The following is a 21,280-nucleotide window of genomic DNA, read 5'->3' as shown; positions in this document are numbered from 1 at the left end:
GGAAAATGCTGAGAATGTACGTGGCTCTGAAGTTCACAGGAAGGGGGAATTAAAGAGCCTCCATTTGAGACAGGGACCAGGAGGGAAGTGAGGGTGCTCAAGGGGCAGCCTGGGCTCTGCCAGGAGAGATGTGGAAAAAGCACCCAGGGATAGACTTGAAGGACGACAGGTATTTGTCCGCAGTGGAACACAGCAGTGGGGGAGGCAACAGTGGGAGGGTGAGGTGGTGAGCTCTGCAGGGACAGGGGGCACAGAGGGAAGCTAGAATCAGAGCGACAAGGAGGGTCAAATTTGCAGTGTTTGATTAAAGGAGTTGCCAAGGTTCTCAAACTCAGGTTTAAGACTTTTCTGTGCCAATATAGCGGTATCAATAGTTCAAATCCTCATAATTTTTTTTTGCAAAGCCTCATAATTTTTTATAATCCATTTTTATAATCTGTTTAATCCATTTTTATAATCTGTTAAAAATAACCTCTGTGATAAGGAAATTTGCTTCAGAAGAGTGAGCGTAGTGTGGTAAAACCAAGTCAGGGGAGACGTGACTGGTGCTCAAGCAGAGAGGAGAGATCTGAAAATGCCCAGGTCCAGATGGGAGAAAATGACTTTGACCGGGGTTTCAGCTCCACAGAGCTCAACCCCAGGTCGGGGCACTGGGCTCGCTGCCGAGGCCACACGAACAGGAATTTATCATCTGGTTACATTGAGCCTGCTGCAAGCAAGAATTTTGCATTCTTCATGTTCTTCAGCTTTGCTTCCTGAGACCCCACACTTAGTTGACACTTAATAAAAGTTTTTATTTTTTAAACCTCTTTACGATTATAAAAGTAATATATTTTGGGAACATTTGTGAAGTATGGAAAACTACAAAAAAGGACCTAAAACAGAAGTTATCCATCATCCGCCATCCAAACATACCTACCGTTAATACCTTGAGATCTTTCCTTCTAGTTGTTTTTTCATATGTTTCAAACATAGTTTATTCAGGCATGCATTCATTATTTAGTTAATACTATTATATACTGTTTTTTAATACTTGCATTATATCATAAGTATTTTATCATGTTATCAAAAATAATTGTTAGAAGCACCTGGCTGGCTCCGGTGAGAGCATATGACTCTTGATCTCGAGGTCATGAGTTCAAGCCCCATAACTGGTTGTAGAGATTACTTAAAAAAAAAAAACTTAAAAAAAATTCTTAAATACCATTTTTAAAGGCTGAATAATATTCCTTCAGAAGAGCACACTATTATTTATTTAACTATTTCCACACAGCTTTTTTTTATTGTGGTAAAAAAAATGTAACATTAAATTTTGCCATCTTAACCACTTGGAAGTGTACAGTTTAATAATATGACATGTTATTCAGTAGTATTCACATTGCTATGCACAGATCTCTAGAACTTCTTCATCTTGTAAAACTGAAACCCACTAACCACACTAATCTTAAATACTTCAAGTGAGTGGAATCATACAGTGTTTGTCCTTTGGTGACTGGCTTATTTCACTTAGCATAGTGTCCTTGAGGCTCATCCATGTTAGAACACGCAAGAGGATTTCTTTTTTTTTTTTTTAAGGCTACATAATGTTGCATTGTACATGTACACCACATTTTCTTTATCCATTCGTCTGTTGATGAACATTTGGGTTGCTTCCAGCTCTTAGCTATTGTTAATAATGCTGTGATGAACATGAGTGTGCAAATAGCTCTTTGAGATACTGCTTTGAACTATTTTGGATATATACCCAGAAGCGGGACTGCTGAATCATACTGTAATTCTATTTTTAATTTTTTTGAGGAATCTCCATATTGTTTTCCATAGTGACTGCACCATTTCACATACCCACCAACAGTGCATAAGTATTCCTATTTCTCCACATCCTTGTCAACACTTGTTTTCTGCTCTTTTTATAGCAGCTATCCTAATGGGTGTGAGGTGGTGTCTCGTGGTTTTGGCTTGAGCTTCTCTAATGATTAGTGATGTTGAGCATCATTTCATATGTTTGCTGGCCATTTGTATATCTTCTTTGGAGAACTTTCTATTCAAATCTTTTGCCCATTTTTATTTATTTATTTTTTATTTATTTATTAAAGATTTTATTTATTTATTTGACAGAGAGAGAGAGAAAGCACAAGCAGGCAGAGCGGCAGGCAGAGGGAGAGGGAGGATCTCGGCTGAGCAGGGAGCCCGACGCGGGGCTCAATCCCAGGACCCTGGGATCATGACCTGAGCTGAAGGCAGCCGCTTAACCAACTGAGCCACCCAGCACCCTCCTTTGGCCCATTTTTAAATCAGACTATTTGTGGAGCACCTGAGTGACTCAGTCGGTTAAGCGTCCGACTCTTGATTTCAGCTCAGCTCATGTTCTCAGAGTTGTGAGACTGAGCCCTGCATCAGGCTCTGTGCTGGGCATGGAGACTGCTTAAGAATCTCTCTCTTCCTCTCCCTCTACCCCTCCTTCCTACCCCATCCCCACTCCTGTTCGCATGTGCACACTCTCTCTCTAAAAAAAAGAAAGAAGGAAAGAAAGAAAAAAAGAAAGAAAGAAAGAGAGAAAGAAAGAAAGAAAGAAAGAAAGAAAGAAAGAAAGAAAGAAAGAAAGAAAGAAAGAAAAGAGAAAAGAAAAAAGATCTAAGCGTTTTAAGGCCCTGGAAACACTGCCATTTTCTTTTCCAGAAAAAATAATCCAATTTACAATCCCACCAGAAGAATATGAAAATGTATCTCATCATATCTCATTATTACTGAATACCATCATTTTGTAATCTTTGCTAATGTGTTAATTGGAAAATGGCACCACATTGTCACACCAATTAGTATTTTTTTCAATTGCTTGTGAAGCAGAACATTTTTTTTTTTTTAAGTAGGCTCCACGCCTAGCTTGGAGCCCAACGTGGGGCTTGAACTTACGACCCTGAGATCAAGACCTGAGCTGAACTGGGTGTTATGCACAAACAATGAATCATGGAACACTACATCAAGAACTAATGATGTAATGTATGGTGATTAACATAACAATAAAAAATTAAAAAAAAAAAAAGACCTGAGCTGGGACGAAGAATCGGACACTTGGGGCCCCTGGGTGGCTCAATCAGTCTTTAAGCTTTTGACTCTTGCTTTCAGCTCAAGTCATGATCTCAGGGGTCCTAAGATCGAGCCTGCATCAAGCTCCCTGCTCAGCAGGGAGTTGGCTTGAAGATTTTCTCCCTCTGTCTGTCCCCCAAGTTGCGTGGCACTCTCTCTCTCTAAAATAAAAAAAAAAAGAAGAAGAGTTGGACACTTAACCAATTGAGCCATCCAGGTGACCCAGAACACTTTTTTGGTATGTTTATTGGCCAATGTTTTCTTGTTTGAAAGCTAAAAATTACTTTTGCCAATTTAACTATAATAATGATTATAATAATATATTTATCCATTTTTAAACAAATATTTATCAAGTATCGACTATGTGCCAAACACACTTCTAACTGCTGGGGATGGAATGTAAACTCCATGAGGAAGAAGGACGTTAAAAAAAAAATGAAGAGGTAAGTTAGCTAGGATGTTAGAGGGTAATAAAAACTATGGAGAAAAATGAACCAGGGACAGGTGAATTTAGGACAGAGAGAACAAGATACAGTTTAAAATTGGGTGGTCAGGTAAGTATTTATCAAGCAGGTGACATTTGAGCAAGGACATTTGGGGACACAGAGCAGGACCCTATAATTGGTGAGCGTATATAACTCGTCATCCAAATTGGGACATTTTTAGAGTGAAAAGTTATCGTTGGGGGGATTAATAATCACCCTAGGCTCATAGATAGAAACTGTGACTGTTCTGGGAAAACCGGGGCATGTGATCATCCTATGCATAGACTATTGTAAAGACTTTAACTTTTCAAAAACCTGACTGAAGTGGGATGAAACTCATGTAAGTGAAAGCACATGCTGTGGGACCAGAAAGGGGGAAGAAGCACACCTGAGATGGGGGGCTATGGGAAGGTTTTGAGTGGAAAAGTGACATGGTCTCATTTAGATAACCAGGCGGCTGTGCTGAGGATAGACTCAGGGCAGGGAAGGAGCCGAATTAGGAGGAGGGACTGGTTCAGATGCTAACAGAATCCATGCAAGACACTAGATTCTAGAACGTGCAGTGTCAGATTGGCTGCCAGCCGGAGACTGCTATTCTTAAGCGAGTGCAGGATGTTGCCTTGTTGACCTAACTTTAAAAGCAGTTTTTAAAACTCAGGAATGTACCTTGAATTTAATCAAATGCTCTTTTGACATGTGTTGATCTACTTGGTCTTTGAACTACCAAAGAGATAATCATCTGTGTATTTGTTGCCTTTACAGAAACAGATTTTAAAAAGTCATCTCTTAATATTTTAAAATATAAAATGCCAGTACAAACAGCAGTGAAAGGTAATTATCACATCCTTACTTTTTATATCTAGAAAAAGTTTTAAGAGCATTTTGCATCCCAGAACTTAGGGGGGTGTGGGGGCAACAAGACAAGAGCCCAGCTCAGTGAGGGTTAACAAGAACCTGAAGAACACGGGGCGGGTGGGGGGGAGGGAGGAAGTTCGAGAAGAGCTTGTTGGGAGGCAGCATGACCTGCTGTCTGTGGGATGGGCTGCCCAGTGCTTAGCAAGGTCGATGGAAAGGTGACCCAGACAGGCTGCATCCATGGGGGAGATAAAAGCACTGGGTGGATGAAGCTATGCACCTGTGTCGCCAATGACAAAACATAAATTATTCTAGGATAGTCTGGTGGATTTTATTTATTTATTTATTTATTTATTTTTATTTAATATTTTAAAAATTTTTTGAAGATTTTATTTATTTATTTGACAGAGAGCGAGAGACAGCGAGACAGCGAACACAAGCAGGGGGAGTGGGAGAGGGAGAAGCAGGCCTTCTGCTGAGCTGGGAGCCTGATGTGAGGCTCCACCCCAGGACCTTGAGATCATGACCCGAGCCGAAGGCAGTCGCTCAACGAACTGAGCCACCCAGGCGCCCCTTTATTATTTTTTTTAAATTTTATTTATTTGAGAGAGAGAGAGGGAGCAAGCACAAGCCGGGGGAGTGGCAGGCAGGGGAGAAGCAGGCTCCCCGCTGAGCAGGGAGCCCAACGTGGGACTCGATCCCAGGACCCTGGGATCATGACCTGAGCTGAAGGCAGACACTTAATCGACTGAGCCACCCAGGCGCCCCTCTGGCGGATTTTAAAGTAACAGTCAAAAGGTAGCATCAGTGCGTCAGGAGGATATAAAATATATGTTAGAAAGATGGCTATAGAGAGAAAAAAAATTGAGGGTTAATTAGAAAAGTTCAAGATAAGGAACTTGAAATAATAAGGACTACTTATCAAAAATGTTACATCCAAGTTTCCTCTAAAAAACAGTTAGTGAAAATTTACATTTGGGGATAATTGTTTTTCGGAGCTGATGCCATCAGGTATCTATGAAAACCAGTGGCTACCTGTTTCCACGCGCACAGTATAGCGCTGGGTATAGGGAAGGGTCCGGAGCTTACAACTGTGCTGTGGTCAGAGGCCACTTTCAGCGAAAGCATGTTGCCCAGGTGTCCAGGAGTAACCTCCTGCTCTGTTGCCATCTCAGCATGCCTAAAACGTGCTGAGACAGAGACCTGACATGTCTCTCCTGAGCTTATGATAACACATGACCCCAGCGGTGGCCTTTATTTCTTCCCCCCTGCTCACTCGTGGAACTGAAACCAGATGCGCCCCTGGTTGGAGAGACCAGCAGCTGCAGACCACGCCTAGGAAGGAATCTGTTAATGGAAAGAACTGTTTTAAAAGTCTCTCCAGATTGTTGGCGTGGACAGCCTCCTTCCTGGGGGCCGGTAGCTCCTGGCTGCAGGGCATACAAACCATCTTTACCAACCTAACTGGTTCGTGGCTCTCCTGATTCTGTTTACTAGCAAAATACCTCTTCAGCCGCTCTAAAGAAACAAAGTTTAAACACGTGCTCAAAAAGATCCCAACGAATGCGGACCCTTCAAAAGGCCTTAAGTCATAGCCACTGAAATCGTAGCAGGGAACTGCCTGGGTTCCCTTCTTCAAGGCCAGCAGGTCATGTGACCCAAGCTACTTGATCTCCTGTGGCATTTCACTTGTAAAACACTATTAATATCTGCCATCAGTTCCCCTCAAAGGATTGTATAAAATTTTCTGGATAGGAATACTGCATCTAATCATTTAGTTACAGCAGTATTTGAGTTCACTTCAAACACGACTATAATTTTGAATGTGCTGGTTCACTTACACACATACACACACACATACTGTTGTCACCTGATAGTTGTGTTAATACAATGACATTCTTTTTATTTGAATAGAATTTGTATGTTTGGAAATGAGTGTTAATCTTTGTATGGATTTACCGTTCCTTGACCCACACATTTTCAAAAAAATCGTATGAACCCATTTCATCGAATTCGTTAAGAAGGTGGACTCTCTAGAAATGGTTTTTAAAATTAAGGAGATGATCTGGAAGAGTGGCCCGGAGTGTGCTCTATGACAAGCGTTTCTCAACAGCAGAGTCATCTGAGTGTTCATCATCAGGCTTGGTCCAGTTCCTCAGGAAAGGCTTTGGTTTCCTTGTAGAGTCTGATGCAGCTGGTTTTCAGGTCACCAAATGGGGTGGAGATCTTATCAGAATGAAGTTATTAGAACTTTGGGATTTTCTTCCTTCTCTACTGAATCTCTCGGTTTTTTCCTAAACCCGAACCTGAAAATAAAGTAAGTGCTAAAGAAAATTAAATATTCAAGACTCTCCTCCTCAGAATGCCAGACTGACACTGCAAAACATTTATCCAGTTAATGAACATAACTCTAATAATAGTTCAGGAGTCTAGAGCTTGTATTCTCTAATTCTACAGTTTCCCTGAGGAAAGGGTGGAGTGGTAAACATGAAGTTCCCAGCAAGCTAAAGTTGATATTGGAATAGTCATATCATTAGAAGAACCCAACTTTTGGCGCACACTTTGCTATACATGTTCTGTCAGGAATCAGAATCATCCACTCATATATAGATTTATGTTCTTCATGGCCAGGCACTAAAGACCCATTATCTTACAGAACCTCATGATAGCCGTATGAACTGTTTCCCCATATGAACTATTCCCAGATGTGAATCCCGAGGGTTAGTGAAAATTAAGCAATTTTCCCAAATTCATTCACTAGATTTGGGATTTGAAGCCAGGCAGTTTCACTATAGAATCTTAACTTCTCCTACAAATCCACTCATCTTTAATTGTTTGCCAATCCGTGATACTGTAGAAAGATATTCGATTTTTGTCCCCGGTTCCCGACTCAGAGCTCCTAAATCCTTTGTCATTTCCTGAGTGATAGGGATCATCTTGTCTTTTATTTTAATGAGGCAACTCTTGGGGGGCCCCTCGATAGTTTCAGGATGGAGGCTGGTCACCAGAAAGATCAGGCGTTGATTAGAAGCCTGGAACTTTCAGCCCCACCTTCCAACCTCCAAGGAGGGGTGAGGGGCTAGAGGTTGGATTAGTTATTGATCATGCCTCGGTGATAAAACCTCCATAAAACCCCCTGAACACTGAAGTTCAGAGAGCTTCTGAATTGGTGAACACCTCCACGTGTGAGGATGGTGGCGTTCCCCAACTGCACAGGGACAGAAGCTCCTGCACTCTGGACCCTTCTGGACCTCAGTCTTTGTCTCTCTTCATCTGGCTGTTTGTATGTATCCTTTATAATAAACCTGAAATGGTAAGGAAAGTATTATCCGAGTTCTGTGAGTTATTCCGGCAAATTACTGAACTTGAGTGGGAGGAAGGGGGTTGGGGAAACACCAGACTTTGAAACCACACTGGATAGAAGTGTGGATAACCTGGGGACCTGATATTTACCACTGACATCTGAAGGGAGGGCAGTCTTGTGGGACTAAGCTCTAAAACTTACGGATTCTGATGCAAACTCTGGTGGTTAGTGTTGGAATTGAATGAAATTGTAAGGCACAAGTTGGTGTCAGAAGTGGTGGGTATCAGGAGGGAAAACTCTCATACAATCTCATAGGCCAAAAAAAGATTAAATTGTTTTATTTCATATTTCTTTATTAATGTGGACAAGTATTGTTTTTCATGTATATCCCTGCCACTGAAACGTCCTTTTCTGTTAACCACTTGTTGATGACCTTTGCCAGTTTTCCTACTGAGTTGTCTGTCTTTTTCCCACTGACTGCTGAGAGTTTCGTGTATATTAAGCTGTATTAGCCCCAGGTGTATATTCTGTGTTGCAAATATTTTCTCCCCTGGCTTTTTGACCTTTGTTTTTATTTATGGTCTCCTTACCTGCTGTGCCAAGAATTTCTGAAGTTTCATAATCAGACGTAGCAATCTTTTCCTTTACCTCTCTTTGCGTTTCATATCACGCTCAGAAAGGCCTTCTCTGAGGTTACAAAAATAACGTATCTTTTCTTCTGATACATTTATGATTTTACATTTTTAGGCCTCCATTTTTAATCACTTTGCAATTTATCTTGATGTATTTATTCTGGAGTAGGATGCAAGTTTTCTATTTATCCAACGTGGCTAGCTGAATTCTCTAACACCCTTTACTGAATAATCTAATTTTTCTCACTGATTTTGAATTGCAACTTTTTAGCATAGACTGAGTTCTCATAGTTTCTTGGATTTAATTCTGAACTCTATTCTATTCCTGTGATTTCGATTCCTACACCCTTATGATAACGGTTTTAATTACCTCTGCTTAGTAATATGCTTTATTTTTTTTAATTTTTTTTTAGGTAGTATTGTTTTTTTTTTTTTTTTTAGTAATATGCTTTATTATCTGATAGAGCTACTCTCTACTTACTATTCTGCTTTTTCAGAAATTTCCTGGCTATTCTTGCATGTTCATTCTGAGGAATTTTGAGGAATTTTGCTACCAGTTTTTAAAGTTCCACTTACCCTTTCACTTTCTGCATCTGCTCTAAGGTCTCTGGTAGAGTCATTCCAAAACTTTCAGGGAAGAAAAGGGTGATGATTCCAATGAAGACAGTCAGGCTACCCATGACGATGTAGGGCAGAACTCTGTCGTAAGCACCTGGAAGGCACAAGAACACCAGTTAGATACGGGGATTCTCCAGATGTCCCAAAATATGGATTCTCCATATTTTGTAATCATGGCAAACAGTATTTGAGAGCAGTTTTTTTTTTAAAGATTTTATTTATTTATTTGAGAGAGAGAGAATGAGAGAGAGAGAGAGCATGAGACGGGGGAGGGTCAGAGGGAGAAGCAGACTCCCCGCTGAGCAGGGAGCCCGATGCGGGACTCGATCCAGGGACTCCAGGATCATGACCTGAGCCGGAGGCAGTCGCTCAACCGACTGAGCCACCCAGGCGCCCTTGAGAGCAGTTTTAAACCTGAACATTGTCAGAAGGAAAAAGGTATGCAGAGGATCACAGTTTCTTTTTGGTAGAAGCCATTACCTCTGAGATTCCCATAATCATTTCCCTACGTGATTTTGCATTATCATAAGGTCTTTCATGCCGGGTGGCATTCTCCAAGCCACTCTTTAACCATGTGTGACAGATGTTCCTTTGATGGAAGTCTTCACCTACCAACTTTTCCCTCTCAAGGTGGAATTAGAGATGGGGGATGAGCAGGTATCAAGGAGAAAAAGGATATCGCAGGGACAGGTACTGGCCATGATGACTGGTGTGACCATTGCTTTTGCCTGCGCTAGTAAGTAGGCACTTGGACAGGAGAATAATAGAGCCTCATTTTGCTTCCTTTCTGCAAACAGAGATTACAGAGGAATAGCACACCCAAGGATTTTCTTTGTCAGAAAACATTAATCTGGAAGCTTCTCTGAGGCATCTATGTCACTAATAGGAGTAGCTGTTGCGGAACAGAAAGATCTGTCTCAGACTCTTCCATTCCTTCCGTACCCAGTGGTCCACCCTTAGACCAAGTGAGTGTGGCTTGAAAGTAGAGGGAAGAACAAAGGGAAAACAACACCATTCTATATTATAATGTGTTTTTTTAGGGCTTGTTCAGGGTAGCCGTGCAGAGTATGTTTAAGATAAGAAAATATTTCACTTCATCTACAAAGATTAGGGTGTACCTCTCCTGAGGATTTAGATAGAGTATTTGTTTGTGTGCGTGTTTGAACCAGTCAGAACCAGCGTATTTGAACCAACGGATGACTAGGAAGAATAAGGATGCGTTATCAGCATCTCTCACTGGCAGAGTCCTTAAGGGGGCTTAGGCTTGGAGTGTGAGATCCCACATCCATTGAGCAACCCACTGAAGCCCTCCTGTGGTGTTATTCCAGATTGAGAAATCTGACTATATAAAAACCAAAACTTCCTAAAATATCATAAAATCAAAAGTAAATGATGAACTAGGAAAAATATTTACAACATATACGCAAAGGGCTAGTTTCTTTCGATTACAAAGGACTCTCACAAATCAGGGGCGCCTGGGTGGCTGAGTCGGTTAAGTGTCTGACTCTTGATTTCAGCTCAGGTCATGATCTCATGGGTTTTGAGATCGAGCCCCGCATCAGACTCTGTGCTCAGCAGGGCTTCTGCTTGAAGATTCTCTCCCTCTATCCCTCCCCCAGCTCACATGAGCATGCGCTCCTGCGCTCCCTCTGTCTCGCAAATAAATAAATAAATCTTAAAAAAATGCTCAACTTTATTTATAATTAAAGAATTAGAAATGAAAGCAATAATGATATCCATTTTTCAGATAACAGATTACCGATGATTAAAAAATTGGATCATCCCCTTGTTAGGATATGGAGAAATAGGCACTCTCATATATTGATAGTTGGATTGTAAATTAGTACAATACTTAGAGGCCAGTTTGGCAATATCTATGAAAATTTTAAATTGCTCCAACAATCCATGAATCCAAGTGTGTGTAATTACATGAACAAAGGGTCTTAGGGGGATAGAGGAATGTTCATTACAGTGTTATGTGTAATAACAAAAACCTGGAAATGGCCTAAATGTCCATCCAATGAGCCTAAATATGTATACATACAAACTATGTATATACATACATTGGAAGAATATATACTAACTAAAAAGAAGGTAAAAGCTATATATGATACAATGTTAAGAAAGTTGTGAAACAATATATATAATTTTGTTTATGTGTTTAATTTTATTGTGTATATATATATATGTTTTGCAAAACAAAATGTCTGAAGGGCTACTCACCAAAATGTTAATATTAGCTACTTCTAGGGCTGCAGTCTGGGGACCCGGGAGAGAAGAGGTAAGCTTTGTAATTTTTCCAGTACTTTCTGTGCTGTTTGCATTTTTTCACAATGAAAAATCTATTCCTTTATATTAAAAAAAAAAAGAACAAATTGACAAGATGCATCTCACCGAGGTAAACAAAGTAGGGAGCAATGATGCTGCCCACTCTGGAGGCCATGGATGTGACGCCCACAGCCATGTTCCTGACCAGGGTGGGGTAAAGCTCTGCAGTGAAGACATACAGCATGGAGAAAGCAGAGGTGATCCCGAACTTTCCTAACATCACCAGACCAATGGACAAGAAGTTGTAATCTGGAAAAGAGACCCAGTGTAAACAGAGGTGCTTTTAGAAGTAAGAATTTGTAACTCAGTTTTTTCATTGTCCTTTTTGCCTGCACAGCAATGTTTTTATAATATAAACGTATTCCTGGAGCACCTGGATGACTCAGTCGGTTAAGGTTCCGACTCTTGATTTCAGCTCAGGTCACGATCTCAGGATCATACGATCAAACCCTGCACGCCAGCTCTGCACTGAGTGTGGAACCTGCTTAAGATTCTCTCTTTCCCTTTCCCTCCGCCCTTCTCCTTCCCCCATCTCTCTTTCTTAAAAAGAAAGAAAGAAAGAAAGAAAGAAAGAAAGAAAGAAAGAAAGAAAGAAAGAAAGAAAGAAAGAAAGAAAGAAAGAAAGAAAGAAAGAAAGGAAGAAAGATATTCCCAGGTAACACTTTCTCTTCAAATACCTTGATAATCAGACACAAGTAAAGATAGAGGGGGGGGGTTGCTTTCTGTTTTGCTCAACTGTTACTCTAGATCATTTAGGCAGTCAGTGACCTTTGTCCACTTTTGTTACAACAGTTTCATGGTAAATTGTTAGCATGTTAATATAGTTAAGTTTAATCTTCAAAGAGAAGGACCAATCCTTTCTATCTCGTTTATTCTTTTTTTTTTTAAAGATTTTATTTATTTATTTGAGAGAGAGAGAGAATGAGAGAGAGAGAGCACGAGAGGGAAGAGGGTCAGAGGGAGAAGCAGACTCCCTGCTGAGCAGGGAGCCCGATGCGGGACTCGATCCCGGGACTCCAGGATCATGACCTGAGCCAAAGGCAGTCGCTTAACCAACTGAGCCACCCAGGCGCCCTCTATCCCGTTTATTCTTAGTAAAGAAATATATGTTTCTATGTCTAATACTATGTTATCAATGATCTATTGTCAACATTTTAATAATATGAGAAAGTTAGGCATAAGGAGAAAAAAGAAGCAAACGTATTCAGTGTGCTCTTTAACTACTTCAGGATTACAGACCCTAAAAATCACTGACTTATATCGGAACTGGTGTGTCCTACGTGCTGCAAACTGGAAAATGCTCCTCAGGGAAGAGGTTTGAAAGCACCAAGGAGATGACTGATGGCATTAGTCTTCCTCCCAGGCAGTGATGTCTGATGCTCTGAGGCTGACCCCCATTTCAGGGGAGTTGTTACGAACACAGGAAATTATGTAGTTAGCTGTCGCTTGTCCGGTGGACTTACGAAGAGCTTATGATGTAAGGGCGTCACAAACAGGGTGCAGTGACTAATGATTAGTCCAGTCAAGGTGTGGATCTTTTCTGGTAAGCTGTTAATATTGGTTAACTTCTTACCTGCAGGTACGAGCTGAATTAAGAGAAGCACGCCTCCTCCCAAGAACAGTACTCCGGCTATGATGTAACGCCGAGGCAGGGTTCGAAGCAGCAACCAGGCTACAATGTAAGCTGGAACTTCGATCAAGGCAGAAAGGAAACAGTTCAGATAGGCATCTCCGTGTAAATTAGGAGCGTTGAGAGACAGAGCAAAGTAACCCACTGAGGTTAGCATCCTGAAAGACAAAAGAAAAAAGGCAAAAATGACAAGAGGATAGCTTGAACCACTCCATAATTCCATGATGGTCAAGAAATTGTCTCCATCTTTCTGTCCTATAAGTAGCTGCTAGTCACATATGGCTATATAAAAGTAAATCAATTTAAATGAAATGAAACTAAAAATTCAGTTCTTTAGTCACACTAGCCACACTTTACCTTGATAGCTACATGTGGCTAGTGGCTACTACAATGGAAAACTCAGACATAAAACATTTTCATTGTTGTGGAGAGTTCTACTGGACAGCACTAGTCTAGTTATACCAACATTCAACAACACCTGGTCTAGTTCATTTCAGATTTCAGTATTCTGGTCTAGTTAATTTCAGATTTCAGTATTTCCTGAACAGTTTGAACATCCTCATTCCCTTACAACTATTATTTGAAGAAAAACCATCAGTCATGTCAGTGTACACAAAATCCAGATTTTATTCTTACCGAAAAGAAAAACAAGGACACATAGTCAATACTGTGGGATTCACTTTTGGTGAATTCCAATCGATTTATTAAAACTCACTTTAGGGGAGAGAATGAAAGTCCCATAGTGGTTCAAAGTCTCACAGAGTACACACTGCATATCCTGTCATTACAGTCCACTTCCACAGAACCACAAAGCTGTTCTGTATAAAAATGACTGCATCTTGCAGACTCCTCTGTGCAGAAATTTGCTTATGATTAACATGACCAAAAAGCAGAGGATATCCGGAAAATGTTTTCAGGAACATTGTTGTTCTAATGTCACTGCTCTGTTGCTAATACAGCGTCAGGAAGCAGGAGTTGCATTAGCCTTTCAGTTTCAGCCACCAGCAACATTATTACTATTAATCCCAATTACTTTAGGAGGGGAGGGACCCTTTCCCTGTGGGCCACAGTACTGCAGGCTTAAATATTGTTCCCTGTGACTTTTTTTTCACCATCCATGTTCCATGAATTGAATGGAGGCATTTCCAAATAACTTAGAATTCTATAATTTTTATTTTGTTTCAGGAAGACTCAGTCCTTACCCTGACGTTGCTGTGAATTAGAGAAAATCGGTTGCATACTTAGGTGCTACGTGTCACATTCATAGATCACTTATTACTTACCAGAGCAGCAAGGACATGATGGTTATTGTGGCAATATTTCGTGTCCTGAACAGGTCCAGAATGAAAACTTTCTGCTGACTTGGGAGTTTTAGTTCCTGTAGCTAAAATAATGCAAACAACCATGAGATTAAGAGGTAATGAGGAGGTATCTTCAACCATGGCAATGTGGGAAAGACCTATTATGCATATAACGCTCCTTCACCTTGAATATGCTCAGAAGTCTGGAACTGGAGGGGAATAAGGGCATCCACGTATATGATGCTTATTCTAACACTTTAAAATACTTGTGGCCCATTTTAGACAGAGCCTTAGAATTGCCTTCAGTGCCTCTTTATATAAAGCCTGACTGCTAACAGCCTTTTCTTGACTCATGGTCATCACTGTGGTGACACGAATCACACTGAGCTGTGACCCATAGGACTCGTGGAATGGGCAGGGCCAAACGCCCCAAATGCCTTCAGGTCCATGTCCGGTTTTGTATTTTTCTTGTTGTTGTCTCAGTGTCAGAACAGATTTGGGTTCACTGAGGGACCTTGGGTAAGAGTTCTGAGCATCAGTTTACTTCTCTGTTAAAATGTATAATAATTGGGAGTTGAGAAAATTAAATGAGGTTATATATGTGTGTGTGTGTGTATATATATATATGTGTATAATATATATATAAAACTTAGCATAGTACTTGAACCATGGTAGATGCCCAATCCCGTTTTAACTATAATTATTACTATGACTGCACCATTGAGGAAAATATGCTAACTATCTGGCTAGTGCCAGTTTCTTACTATTGTCAATGGGTTTCCCTCCTTTACTTTTAATTCACTAAATTTAACTTGCCATGTGGTAGGAATCTAGATAATCAAGCTTATTGGAACCTGTAAAAAAAAAATTACAAGGCTCTGAGGTGTGGAATCTCTTTGGGATATGGTGTGTGTGCAATAGGAGGCTTAGGAAGGAGGGTCTACGGTGAAGGAATGAGACTGATGGACCTGCCTTTATAGCAGGTGCTCCCCAGATATGAGCCTCCTTCTTTCTAAGAATAATCAGACACTCCCTCTTGCTGCTCACAGACATATTACCTTTCTTCTTCTACATGATTTGGAGTGTACAGCCCCAGAACATGCCCCTGGCAGCATAACCCTCTTATCACAACCAAAGTAAAGCCCCTGAATAAACTAGTGGGAACTAGAAGTCTTCATGGAGGGTTCTGGAAGTGGTGCCATGCATGGATAGGACCTGTGCCTCAGGCCAACGCTAACACTTGGTGCTTCCACGGGGCCCTTATGAAAATGCAGCTCGCCAGGTCCCACCTGGGGCCTGCTGAATCTGAATCCTTCCTGGGGCCCTGAAGCCTACGACTCCATATTTTTAAAGTTACTTGGGTGATTTTTTTCCCCCCTGGGTGATTTTGATAACAGCCAGTTTTAGAAAACTCAGGACAAGAATAATCTTGTATCCAATACTTGTGACTGTATGGATCACCAAAATACCTTTGGACCAAACTCCATGAGCAGGCTAAAGGTGCTTCAGAAGGAAAGCCAGAGAAGCCCAAGACAGCTTTCCAAGATGACACTACTCTATATTTTTTTCTGTCCACTGCCTCTAACATGAGATAAGAAATCACATGCTGTTAAGCGCACGTCCTTTGGCACCAGAGAGACCTAGCGAGATTTCTAGCTATGGGATTGTGGGCAAATTCCTTAACTTCTCTGTACTTCGATTTCCTCTCCTGAAAAAAAGGGCCTAGAGTATTACCCATTAGCTATGCCTTGCGTGAACATCAAATAAGCTCAACACTGTGCCTGACATCTGGTAGACTCTCCATCGTCGTTCTGAGCAGGCTGTATGTGCTGGCCCAGGGCTTTGAAGAGGAACCCCCCCCTCCACTGCCCCGCCTTGCCAGGAGGTAAGCATCAGAGATGAGCACAAGCTCCCTTTCCTTCAGCGGGCTCATCCAGCTCAGGCTCCACGTGCCTGATGGTAGGAAGAAACGAGGTGCTTTCAGAAGCATGTGTTTTGACACTGAACTTTACTCTTATTTGCCCATAACTATCTCTTTTATGTTTTATGACTGCTTTCAACCACGTAGGTCTGATCTCCACTACTAAACTGTAAGTTCCTGAAAGACAGGAATCAGATCACAGACGCAATAAACATCAATCAACAACCAGCACCACCCTGAGATTCAGAAGGGTCCACTGGACACTCCTGATGTCCAATAAATTATCTAAGGCTGGGAATGGAATTCTTGATCTGAAGAGCAAAGGATTAAGAGATATTTGCCCTGGCAGCCCTCTGAGAGCTTGGGTTCATGGCCCTGTAATTAATCCTTCAGCTATTGCCAGGATATCTGCTTCTGTCAGAGGTCCCAAAGGCCAGGGATGGAGCCGAGGAATGCCCACCACCCTCCGCAGAGTCCTGCTTTCTGGGGGAGCCAGACTTGAGTCTGTGCAGACTTGAGTGTGGGGCAGGCATACAGTCGCTGCAGCTGTCCCCATCTTCTTGGGGTATCCTGAGCAGACCCTTACCCTTCTCCTAGGCAGGAATGCCCTGCCCCCATCCCCTCCATTCATCTCAGCCCCCACCCCCCGGTTTGGACCTGCCTCTTCAGCCCAGAGTCCGTCCGTTCCCCTTCTCTGCTGGTATACAGCATGCACACCTTGGGTACTTAGCACTTCCTCCCCCGGCATCATTTATGTCACATCTAATCCTCCCGACCCTCTTAGCTACATGCTATGTTCCCTAAGCATAGGAACTGTATCTAACTTTTCTCACTTTCTCCAGGACCCAGCACAGGGCATGGACAGGGACACTGAGGTCCTCACTGACTGTCAGGAAGTAGGGCTGCTTCCACAGGATATCATCTTTCCCTTGTGGCCTCCTGCCTTCAGCGATGACCCCTCGAGCCTGTGCCTTCACGCCTTTAAGTTGTAGACACGACCCAGCAAGACTAGAGGCATACACAGCTTCCTCAGCAGCTGTGGCCTGATTCAGGGTACAGTGGGGGAAATCCATGGATGGAATACCCCCAACCACAGTTTTTCCACTTCATCTGGACCTTCAAAGATCACTGGTATGTAACTGCACCAGTGGTATGGCGCAGTACCAATAAAGAGTTGCAGATAAAACTTGTCAAAGGCAAGGGGGACTAGTATTTAATCAACACTTGCTATAGGCTAAGCAGTTTACATATATGATTGCACCTAATTCCGACGCAGCCCTCTGAGGGGGACTTTACCTCAGCACTTAATCATCACGGTGTCTCAAGGACTCACACAGAGCCTGGTACATAGTGGGCACACGCTGGATTATATTAAGTCAAGAATGAATAGCTGACTTTAAGAGGACACATCTACAAATGTTTACCTCCATAGGATCAAAAATCACCGTTGGGGCAGCTATGTTGTTCATTTTTGCAGCTTTTTGGATGATACTTTCAGCATCTCTAAATCTTCTTTGGGATATCAACCACCGGGGCGATTCAGGAATAAACCTGGAATAAATTTTTCATGGTTTATAATTTTTCACAATAACGAGGTTTAATACTATTCAGTGTAAGTTGCCCCCAAATAATTTTTATTTTGTAAGATTGTAGTTTGTCTATTTAAAAAAAATCAGGAAGGAGGCCTCATAAAATTTCCATTGATAATAGGAATAAATAAAAGCACGTCCAAGTTTCAAAGTTCTGATCAAATCACAGGGCTGACTGATCATCAGTTGTACTTGAAGGCAGGACCAGATCATAAAGGGTAACATTAACTGTGGGTGCTGTAAACCAGGCAGTGGGAGAAAGTGATTTCAAACTTAATAACCATTGTGGCTCTTAAAGAAACACAATCTAGTATCTTTTCAGTGCGTCCATCCCTTAGAGAATTCCTAGTGTCCCAGCTGACGATGGTCAGAAGTTAACCAGGTAAAGGTGGCCAAGACATCCATGCTCTTTGGGCTTTTCTTGTGGGCAGAGGAGAAGGTGGATACATGGACACCCCTCTGTGGGCTGTCCCTGTGGCTCTCAGATTCCCAGGGCAGTGAGTAACCAAACGAGGCTTTGGGAGATAATGTTGTCTTTTTTTTTTTTAATGTCTAGAAACTTAATTTTTTTTATTACACACCGTTCACTTCTATTCTTTCCTAATTTGTCTATTTTTTCTATTCTTATTTCTTCTTCTCATACTTGCATTTATTTATATTTTTCTATTCTTTCCTACTTTTTATTTCTCAGTATCTCTTAGCCATTCTTCTGCCGGCTCTTTCTTTCCTTACCTATTGGTCAGTGCTCAGTGATCCTAGAAAAATACACGACACGTAGCAGGTACAGAGACCTCCTATCATTAATCGGGCCCCTCCAAAGCCTCAACAGCAATTAACCTCAGAGCAAAACACAACTTATCAAATGGTCAAGCCTCAGCTCCCTTCCCCAGCCTACCAGCGCGTGGGTTGAAACACGAACCCAGGTTATGTCATTTTGGAAGGTGCCTTTAGTTGGTCCCTCGGGTAACTCTGATGATGTTGGGTCCGTGATCTTGAGTAAGTAGAGCCGCACTGTTCAAGAAGGCAGCTTTCTGCACTGCTCTGCACTGCGCTGTAGCTGTGTTGCCAAATATCGTAGCTGGTAACGGCATGTGGCTATTGAGCCTGTGTAACTGGTGTGAATGAATGTGAATGTGGTGTGAATGTTTTATTTTATCTAAGTATGTGCGTGTGGCTAGAGGCTACTGCTATAGTGCAGAATTAGAGCTCCTACTTCCCAGCCACTGTATACTTCATGCCTATGTACACGTATACTCCCTTCTAATTCTGAGCAATGCTTTTCCCCCACAAGGTTGTTCTGAGAAATACCCAACCTTTCTTCCCACAGGCTCTAAGGGCTCTCATGGACCTTATTGTTTAGTCAGCTAGATAGTGCAAAGCTTCCCCTGTGTTGCGTCTATGGGCTCCCTCCCCAGCCCCTACACACGTACCCCGTTCATACTTGTGGTCCATTCTTGCCAAACCTTATAAGGGAATTTGAGTCATAAAAAACATCCCCAAACCACCTGCAGGGCTCTGGTGTACTCCCATTTGCCGCCCGTGATGCTCAGGGTGCTGCGATCTCTACTTCGGCTACAGCTTTTGTGCTGCACAGAGTATCAAGTCTAGCTGATCACTGCAGAAGTTAGGGGAGCACCAAACGAGGTTGTACACTATAGCTTCTTTGTAGATTGAATGCAACTAGAACAGGGGGAAGGGCATTGCTGGAGAGTCTCTATCACACACTGAGAAGGCAGCAGGGAGCCCAGCAGCCCCAAGCCAACCCTGCATGACCCCAGCCCACCTACACTGACGAGCATGGCTTCAGGAAGTCCCACCCTCAAGAACGAGGTGTTTGTAAGAAAGCGATTTTGTTTTATGATAAGACTGTCGTTAAACTTTTAGGACGAGCACACGGCTTTGTAGTGCTGGTTCCGGGCTGTCCTCTGTCCGGGGCAGTCCCGTCCCTGGTACAGCGTGCCCACAGCCTGGAGCGCTCACGAGCCAGCTCGGGGGCAACAGAAAGAACTCTCCTTAGGGCCAGGGTAAGGCAGAGCCTCATGGGATGGTCTGTCTTTACTGGAAACCACAGGGGCTGACCTATCAGGGTTGTTCCTTGCTGTAATATTGGAACCTGAAGCAAAGGTCCAAGCCCTAGAAATTAGAATCCCTACTAATCTCTTATAGTCAGTCAGGGCCCTTTTATTTTTATTCTCCTTCTCTCTTTCCCTCCCTCTGATAGAATCACACAGTAATAAGGTTGCTTATGACATATTTTAGAAGTACTGGTCTCTTAGTCCAAAATGACAGCTAGAGCCAGGGATCACAGATTATTAATTAACATCATTCATCTGCAGAGGCAGAAAATAACCTTTGAATAGTCTTGTCTTGTGTCTTGAGAGAAACTCTGGTCACCAACACCTTTCACAATAAATTTACTCAGCAAGGGAATTATGGAAAGAGGGTCAGAAGATGTGACAAAGCTGATGTTGGTGATTATGATGATGATCATGATGGCTCTCATTCCCGAAAATTGCCCTGCTCTTGTAAATCTGGGGTGCTTCCTTGGAGTCAGAGCTCTGTAGTTAATGACCTGTCCTCATTTACCATAAGTTTTCCTGACCTTCAGACTGTGTTGCAGAGGAGATCTCCAAATCAGAACAGTTATCTAACCTTTAACACACTGTCTCTCAAATCCCAGGCAACTGAGGGAAAAATTGCTTTCTCCTCTCAGGCACATCCATGCCAAGAATTTACACTGAAAAATGATAGCAGTCTTAGACATGATAAAAAGACAGTAACTGGGAGTGGTCCAACCCGAGCTAACTGGTCCAACAAGGACAAAATGTGCTACCTGTCAGTCTCTAAGGCTGCCTAACAGTTGCAGCAAGATAAAGGACCTTCTGGAAAATTCCTAGGCTGTGTACAAAGGACAGGGAACCACGAGGGCTAGTCTAAACCATGAGTTTTTAAACAATGGTCAAAGAAACTTTCATTGTGTGTAAGCAGGTAGAGATCAAGCAGTTCGGTAAAACCTATACTGTTGGGAGATTTGATATTGATATGAAAACAAATCAAGAAGAATTAATGAGAGAGAAAAAGCGAGAGAGAGAGAGAGAGACCCACCAATAGAAGAAATCCCCTTTCCTCTTGCTTAAATATGGGAGAAACCAAAACCAAAACCAAAACCAAAGAAATGGGGAATCCAAAAAGAAGGTGCAGCTGGGACCTTATTCCATTATTCTAATCTCTTCTCTCACCTGAAATTTCCCACATAATCATATTGGGTGAAACTGGGGCGAGTATCTCCAAACTTGGTTAATCCCACACTGATATGTCAAAATTGGGTGGCAGGATTGAGGAAGGAGAGAACATTTCTCTTAACAACTCATTAAATGAAAAGAATTCTCTCACCCTTCAAGACAAAGCAGAGGGATGCCTGGGTGGCTCACTTAAGTTATGGTCAGAATCTGGGTCCCTCGGGGTGCCTGGGTGGCTCAGTCATGAAGCGTCTGCCTTTGGCTCAGGTCATGGTCCCAGGGTCCTGGGATCGA

The 21,280-nt window shown here is 42.2% G+C and overlaps 1 protein-coding gene across 3 annotated transcripts in view; it reads right to left on the bottom strand.

Annotated features, from left to right (window-relative positions):
* Positions 1 to 5,172: 5,172 nt before the first annotated feature.
* The window catches only part of SLC22A4 (solute carrier family 22 member 4), a 39,375-nt gene continuing 23,267 nt past the window's right edge, over positions 5,173 to 21,280 (bottom strand). For all 3 annotated transcript variants that reach the window (XM_027606657.2, XM_027606656.2, XM_027606655.2), the window contains 6 exons: positions 17,583 to 17,709; positions 14,220 to 14,320; positions 12,880 to 13,094; positions 11,373 to 11,555; positions 8,937 to 9,072; positions 5,173 to 6,730 (listed from right to left, as the gene is read on the bottom strand). In XM_027606657.2, the coding sequence (XP_027462458.1) occupies positions 6,655 to 6,730; positions 8,937 to 9,072; positions 11,373 to 11,555; positions 12,880 to 13,094; positions 14,220 to 14,320; positions 17,583 to 17,709 (838 nt within the window). In that variant the 3' untranslated portion in view covers positions 5,173 to 6,654. The remainder of the gene's footprint in view (positions 6,731 to 8,936; positions 9,073 to 11,372; positions 11,556 to 12,879; positions 13,095 to 14,219; positions 14,321 to 17,582; positions 17,710 to 21,280) is intronic.

Source organism: Zalophus californianus, chromosome 5, assembly GCF_009762305.2.
Source record: "Zalophus californianus isolate mZalCal1 chromosome 5, mZalCal1.pri.v2, whole genome shotgun sequence".
Classification (NCBI taxonomy): domain Eukaryota; kingdom Metazoa; phylum Chordata; class Mammalia; order Carnivora; family Otariidae; genus Zalophus; species Zalophus californianus.
This window is presented reverse-complemented; position numbering and strand designations above follow the sequence as displayed.